Here is an 8,531-nt window from a genome sequence, read left to right as displayed (position 1 = left end):
TAAAGACTTGTGTCGTTAAAATTTCGTCGGAACGAAGTTACGGAAAAATCAATTAACAAACGGAGACGTAACAATACCTTTAAAGGGGAGACCAAAAATAAAACAATACATCAAGGTAAAACCCCATAAATGGAGGATAAAGAGTTAGGTGCTTGCTCAAAGCAAGACAGGTTTTGTAAGCTTTCTTCAAATATACACTGGCAGGCAATTTTGTCAAGAACAAGTAGGTGGTTTAGTCCAGCATGTTGTACATGACCGTACCCAAGGTACAGAGGGTAAATTTTAGCACCTATACACTGATAATTTATGTACATTTGTGGTACTAACTGATATTCCAGAAGTAGAGAAGTGTACTTATGTGAAACACTTCATAAAAATGCAGGAGGTATACCAAAATCACCGTATCTAGCATCGACTCAACTTCAACATTGTGAACAAGGTTTGTACTGGTGGTTTTCAATATTTTAAATTCAATTATCAACCATTAAATAACATTTCATTCATCAACAAATACCTTTGCTAAACAGAAAATGCAAGTCCATAAGAATTGTATTAACACCAATTTACATAAAACATAGTCAACACGTATGCACTTTCAGAGAAGTTTGTATGTTGTCATTGTTATTAAGAAGACTACTAACTAGTCCAAGTGAAAGGTATAATAAAATAAATACTCAATTCAAATTATATGCATAAAACTAATCATCCTGTGTACATTTATATATTAAGAGGATATGAAATAGATATTAGAAAGTTTGATAAAAACAAAACATTGTAGAACCTAAATTTCCATCTAAACCAAAAACAAATCCCTTAATAAAATGTTCTTGAAAAAGTTTCTACAAAATAACAAAAGGTCTTAATCAAACATACCGAGGTTAAACACAATATGAACAAAAAAGAATTAGTCAATTTAAGAAAAAGCCTCACTTAATAATCAAAATAGTCAACAAAGGGAATAAAACCATTATACTCAACAAAAGTAAATACTTTACATTAATGAACAAAGGTTTAGATGACTTATGAAAATATATTGAATTTGACAAAACTTAACTCCAATATATGAGAAGCAGATGAGCCATGTTTTAGAAAAATTACTAAAACATCAATACATTATTCAACAAATGCAAGGAAGCAAAAGCAAAACACTGCCTCTATGGTTTACCAAGGGTTCATAAAACACCACTAAAAATCTGAATAATGTCCACTTATTTGACTTTCAACTACAACTCTGGCATCGTTCCTGCTTGTATCATTTCACCATATCATTTGTTAAAGTGTTGAGCTACAGGTTTATCTAGATCTTTAATCAAAATGCTACACAAGTGTCTTCGTGTGAGTTCAGAGAGCATACGGCTGATTTCTCCCATGTAGATGTGGTCACAGTAGTTACAAATAATACAATAAATTAAATATTTAGATGTACATGTGAAATGGCTATTAACAGTATAGGCTGACTTAGGGCTCTTAACAGATGTTCTATGATCGATGAAAGGGCAAGTGTTGCATCTGCTCCTCTGGCAATTGTACGTACCAATTTCTGTGTGACATGGTTGTTGTATGTTGTTCGGAAGTTGACTGTGGACGAGTATATTTTTAATGTTAGTGTCACGTTTAAAAGAAATTAGGGGTTTATTAAGAAACATGACTGGTGGTACTGTCCTGTGTAAAGATGTGAAAGGTGTCAAGCAATATATGAGTTAGTTGTGTGATGAATGGGTGATATGTAAGTGTAAGGGGAAAGCTTTTATGATCGGTGGTAGTAGAAGTGCAGTAAGCAGTAATTTGGCAGAAGAATACATTTGTTTCTTGTAAGCTCAATTCTCTCTCCGAGTTGACTGAGTGCTGGTGAACAGAGTGCATTCTGTAAAGCTTTTTTTGTGTTGTGTTATTTTGGTTTTATTACGTTTGTATTCCCATGGTTTTCATCTTCAATTTTGAAGCCTATTTTTACATTTTACTGATCTGGTTTACACTTGTTATTTAATGAGCCAAACAACAACAAGTGATTTCTCTTTACCTGTATGAAAGAAAAGTAAACTGGATGAACTTACTCCATTAGATTCATGATGTTAGAAAAACACATAGGTTCAAGAAGTCTTGATATAAATGAATAAAAACTCCATAACCCGAGTGCTTTTGAAAGGTCCTACTCCGTTAGAGTTAGTGAAGAAGAGTATCAGGTTATGTCAACTTCAGCTAATGTGATAAAGAATGAAGAAACTGCAGAAAGTAATTCAAAGATTACCCAAATATCATTACATATAGATGTTAATGGTAGTAATGCACTAAGGTTTAGTGAACCACCAGATTGTTAGAATTTGACCTAAAAATAAATTTTGTTAGAAGCATGAATAGTTGAAAGTAAAAAGAAATAAACTTGGCTGTGTAGTATGTAAAAATGTCGGAGTGCTTGGAGATGACAATCTCAAAAGAATGGGCCAATACTGAAATTACCCACTGTCTAGATATAAGAAAACAGCAATTCATGTCTTTATGTAAAAAAAATATTTGAACATAAAGAAAGTTCTGCCCATAAAGTTGTTTTGAAACTGGCTTCGGAAGCACAAAAGGAGGCACTAGAAAATGTGTGCATAAAAGCTGTGGCTTACGACAGAGAAATAACTGTCAAGATATTTCAAACAGCCTACAAAGTAGCCAAGAAAAAACAATCATTCAATGATTTTGAATCTGAGACTGATGTACAGGAACTAAATGACATTGATATGGAACACATACTTCACTCCTCCAACTCATGCATCAATATAGTGAATCATACTGGGAAAGAGATGAGAAAAGCCCCATTAAAAAAAATTATAGATTCTAAGTCTAAAATTTCCCTGCTAATTGATGAAAGCATCACACACTCAGTCAAGTTTTCATTTTAATCCTCTACATTCATGTTTTTCTGTCAGGTACTGAAATGACAAATTCACTGAAACTGTTTACTGACTTGATTGCACTAAGCAATCCTGTCTTTGCAAAGGCATATTTAAATCAACTGATTGATAACCTCAAGTTGCTATGCTATACAGAAGAATATTTACATGAAAATTTAGTTGCTTTGGCTTGTGATGGTGCAGCAGTCATGTTTGATAAACATAGTGGCGTATGAGCATTGTTAAAAGATATATGTTCCTGTGAATTCTAACATGGCACTGTGCCAATAACAGATTAGAGCTCTCTATTGCAGACACTGTAAAAACTGTTTCAGGAATAAATAGACTTAAACCTTTCATGGATAAACTATATATGTATTGTACCATGTATCACCAAAAAATTCAAGGGAACTACAAATTTGTGCAAGTCTCCTTGAAGCTCAACTGTTAAAAACTGGATGGATTTTATGTACACAATGGGTTGTTTCATGTTTCAGCAGGAAGACTATGAAGCTGTAGTAAGACATTTTGAGGAAGCTAAAGATGACTAAAAACACAGAAATTCAAAAGAAAAGAAGCATATAAGTAGGTCTTCTTAAGAAAATAATGTCAGCTGAATATGTTTTGGATCTTGGATTGATGTGTGATGTGCTGCAAGAATTATTGGAGCTTAATCTTGATCTAAAGACATTAATTTGTACACAGCCTATCGAAAAATACAAAAATTAGGTAAAAGTTTTTGAAGATAGAATCCTGAAACATGGACCATACTACAATCATACCATTACTGATGTTGACAGATTGGAATTTAAAAATGTCCCTCTTCTTAAAATAGTTAAATTACTAATCCGCCTTTAAATCCTGGAGAGTTTTATCAATGACTGAAGCAATTCATCAATGTGATGATGCAGACTTACCACAATGGACCAAGATGATAGACCCTTAATAATGGCCACAAAATGTCCAACAACATTAAATTTACAGTGAAACTGAAATAACCCATCTGTGCAAAAGGTTTCAGTTTAATGACAGACGGTTTAATGAAAAAAGAAATTTAACATATGTTTCAACATATTTAAAGATAAACCAAAGTAACTGAAGATTTTTTTATTAAATTACTTACAGACATCCTTGTATAAACATTTAGGTAATCCACTTCAAAATAAATTTTGCTGTAAAGACATTTTACTGGGAAAGTGACAACATGGGTTTCTGAGCATGGTTTTCCATTTTGACCATATTTGGCATCATCTTCTTCACTTTTATTGGAAGCCACTGTAAGACTGCTACAAAAATTAAGATCATCTTAGTCACTAATAAAGTTTTTAATCATCTAATTCTATTTCTTAATTTGTATATTAAAATGTGATTAGTCATTATAAGTAATACTAGGGTCCTCACTATGCTTTAGTGGTGGTATCAAAGTCAATAATTTTATATATGTCAAACTATTTTATTACTTAGTCATTTGTAGTTCTCAGAAAATGTTATCATTATTGACATATGATATGATACTTTAATTCAATAAGCCCATCAAATTTATGAACAAAATGACAACTACATGTACATCATTAGATTTGAACTTAAAATATAAATATTTATGGTTTAGAATATCATATATATTCAACCTAGTTAGTAGTCAAAATTTCACCAGCATAATGACTGAAGGGTTACTACCATTTATTTGAAATCAAATTTAAGGAGTATTCGAGGATTCAAAAACCAAAAATGATTTTTATTCCAAGTCTTAATAATATATATCTATTAAACCATAAGCAAAAAATCTAACTTATCCAATGATAGTTGTTCACCTAATTAATTATATCACCTTCATTAATTTTAATTCATACTTCTGATCAAAGTAATTAATATCTTGTTCCAGATTAATATAACAACCACTAATGTGTCTTGATAATTTTCTGCATTTGTTAACCTTAATACCAATTAAAAGGTAAACTCCATGACTTTATTTAACTTTTTCCCAAGCTTTCAGCTACTGTGTCATAGCCATCATCAGGCCTAACTGATTATAAGCTTAAATAATCTTACAATATTATAAAGTTAAAAACCAAAAAGTGAGGAATGTTAGAACTTTGGTTATCCTTCACTTTTGTGAAAGGATATGTAACAACAAAAATATAGTATTGTCGAAAATGAATCATATTTAAAAACTAAATACAACTAATATAAAATTAAGCTTATTTGTAAGTAGTATTTAAGAGAATCACACTGAGTAGCTTTCCATTACATATCAGACAACATTCAAACAGCATTAAATTAAAACTTTTAGCCTATCTCGGGTTTTATTCTATTCCCTAAATGGGGGAATGTACTATTTTTAAGCTATATTTTTAGGTCATAGAAAAAAACAAAAGTTGATACTAAGAAATAAAAGAGAACTGAAATACAGACATGCATATAAAAGTGTCATTAATTAACTGATGAAATTTCTCTGAATTACATGCAAATGAAAGATATCTAATTTTAAAAACAGTCATAAAGTGTGTGACTGTATAATTGTGCCCATGTGAAATTATCATTAATTTTTTACATGTAAAGAAATTAATTGCAAATGGAGATCAATTAAGTACCTTTTATGCATATGTTAATTGTGTTGAAACTAGGTCAGAGTTAATTAGCTGTAAGAAGATAATGACTGTTTGTGAACATACAAGAGCAGGAGGTTTCTGTCAATGATAATAATTTAAAAGTGGCCAACTTTTACTTCTAAGTATTGTTGGCTTAAAGATCAAATGAAAAGGCTTCTTTAAATTTTGTGTCCATGTAACATTTTGTACTTGAGATTTGTGATTTTCAGAATGGGATTACTAATATGGCCAACATCACTGTTTTTGGCAAAATGTTCAGCAAACATGTTATTTGTATTTAAGTTTTTAGTATCATGGACATTTTCATTGATGTTTATGTATAAGAGGCTATTTGTTTCTTCAGTTTAAGCTTGGAACTAAACAATACATTATAATTCATAAATTAGGTTTTACTTGCAACAAAAGGGTGCCTAACCCTCATTTGGATACAGCAAATTTTGTGTTACTGCAGTGTTTTGGAGGGTTAAGTGAGTTACTCTAACACATTTGAAGGGCTGGTTTGGTTTCTCTGTAGGAACAATGGGTAAATCAAATTTCAAGTTGACTTTGGAATGCAGTTTGAATGATGTGGGGAATAACTATAGAAACATGGCGTGAAATATTTTCTACTTTGTTAGTAATCATCATGAACAGAATCCTAATGTATTTGTTGGGGTAGCCACTAGTATGAAACATATAACACAGTATAAATCTGGCAGACTATTTAATAATTTTAGAGTTCCAAACTATCTATTCTATTGAGGTAGCTAAATATCATACTGCACCTAATATATGTCAAAGAGAATTCAAAGATACAAAACCAATAAAAAAAGCCAAAAATAATCAATATTTCAACTGTTGAATGTAAAAAGAAATGAAGACAAATGGGTTTTTTTTTCCTTAGATTGTTTAAAATACCTGTAATCAAATAGCTGTCTTTGATAATTATAGCAATCAAGAACATTAAGCTACCAATTGCTATCAGAAAATTTAAGAGTGAATTCCATACAAGAAAGAATTTTAAAAACAAAGCAAGAGCTGTAAGTCACTGTTCTATAATTTAGAGAGATCACCAATAAATCTGTAACAAGAAAAGTACATTCTCTGGATAAGTGTTCATTGTTCAAGCATGTAGATAAAATTAGTAGGAAAAACAGAATAATATTATTGCTTATAGCAACTTCTTTTGTTTATTTATAGAGGTCACCTAACTCATACTAACTGAATAAAGACAAATCTTAATGCTCATTTAATCTACAAGATAGGAAAATATCCTGAAAAGGAGAGATCCTGTAGTTATCACTGTTAAAAACAGTTAGATTGTCAATACTCTCATCAATGGGAATGATTAATAAAATTGTGTACCATCAAGACTTTTTAAAGTTATTATCTTTATTGCTATGTTTCTGGAAGAAGTTCTCAATGCTTGTTAGGTAGCAAAAAAACATTAATTATGAAAGAGTGGACAGAATGGGGTTTTCAAAATCATATATTCAATTTACTCACTATTTTCATTTACTACTGCTATTTTTTTATAAAATGAACTGTTAGCTGTATAACAGTTCATTTTTGTTTACATTAACCATCTTTTGTGTTTCCCATAACCCAATAATACAGCATAATAATTTCTGTATTTCACCATTTACTAAACAGGTTCAAACATTAGTCATATAGTTAAAAGTTTTAATTTAAAGCTTTCTGATTGTTGTCTTATATGTCATATTATGAGGCTACTCACTGTGACTCCTTCAAGTGCTACTAACTAAGAAGCCTAATTATATATCAGTTATACACAGTTTTTGTATTGCACTGTACTATGACAATGATGTAAGTCAAAATACTGGTATCAGACAAATACTTTTTCTTAAGATGAAGGTTATTTCTTTTATCAAAGAAAACATTCTGTTAAAAGACAATTTCTGATTTCTGGCATTTATCTTTGTACCCTTTGAAAGTATAATGTTTAATATTGTGCTTCACTTTGTTGTACCTACTCAATTCAAGCAATACTTTTCTTGACAGTATTATTACATAATAAAAATTTAGTATATTGTCAAACAGTCAGCCTGTAACATGCTAGCCATCAATCTGAGTAATCTTGAGAAGTCTATCAAACAATGTAACTGCTAAATCTAGGGGGCTAACTATTACTTGAAGTCTTCTAGTACACTAGTAAGTGGAAGGGTCTCACACTGTACCTGTTAGTCAGTTTTCTGTTATCTTGATTTTTTCTTCTGTTCATTATCTCTCTAACTAACTAACAGAACATTCAAAACTAGTAATCTTTATGATTCCTGGTCTTTATTTGAGTCAATAACATATGTCTTGATACATTTTTAAGAATGAATAACACCTGTGAGGGCATTTGGACATAAATTTTGGAAGAAGTAATAGCAGATGATTTCATTCCTTGGATTCTGCCAAATTATGTATATAAATAATGTATGTTGAAATCTGCTCTTTCTATTTAGTTTTAACTAAAAAAGAAGTAAGTGAAAATAATACTCTTGCTGTGAATAAGGTCAGACTGATGGTAATTTCATTATGAACCTGCTTGCCACTGGTAAAGCCTTTCATGACCCATACAATTTTAACGGTGGTTATATATTTCATATAATCCTTTCACTGCATTTTCATCCTTATAGAGGTTGTATTATTTTGTTACATGCAACTTCAGTCGTTAGCCTGTTGCATGGTCCTCTATTGGAGCAACTTAGATTTTAGATGAAATAGCATTATATTCCTCACAAACAAATTTAAAAAGCTTGTGATTCACCTTGAGCCCATTCATTTTTAACATACATTCGTTTTTGTAAGAGGCATTATTTTAATAGTGTTTCAAGAATTTATTTCTTTTCAGTGAAAAATGAATAATGATATAAAATAATGACATTCTACAATGATTATTGAATCCTTCCAAAAGCAAACATTTGTTTTATCTGACTTCACATGAGAAGCAGATTAGAAGTCTAATTCAATGACGAGAAACCCACTTTGAGACTTGGAGATGGCTTGAATGGGTAATGAAGAAAAACTTTAATATAAGTTTAACATAACAGCAAAT

At 30.8% G+C, this 8,531-nt stretch overlaps 1 protein-coding gene across 1 annotated transcript in view; it reads right to left on the bottom strand.

The window, feature by feature from the left end:
* LOC111087815 (cation channel sperm-associated protein subunit gamma 1-like) overlaps positions 1-8,531 on the bottom strand; it is a 95,965-nt gene that overhangs the window by 11,793 nt on the left and 75,641 nt on the right. Inside the window, exon 9 of the mRNA XM_022395845.1 lies at positions 4,003-4,165. Coding sequence (XP_022251553.1) covers positions 4,003-4,165 — 163 coding nt within the window. The remainder of the gene's footprint in view (positions 1-4,002; positions 4,166-8,531) is intronic.

The sequence above is a fragment of the Limulus polyphemus genome, unplaced genomic scaffold (genome assembly GCF_000517525.1).
Source record: "Limulus polyphemus unplaced genomic scaffold, Limulus_polyphemus-2.1.2 Scaffold2691, whole genome shotgun sequence".
NCBI classification, from domain to species: domain Eukaryota; kingdom Metazoa; phylum Arthropoda; class Merostomata; order Xiphosura; family Limulidae; genus Limulus; species Limulus polyphemus.
This window is presented reverse-complemented; position numbering and strand designations above follow the sequence as displayed.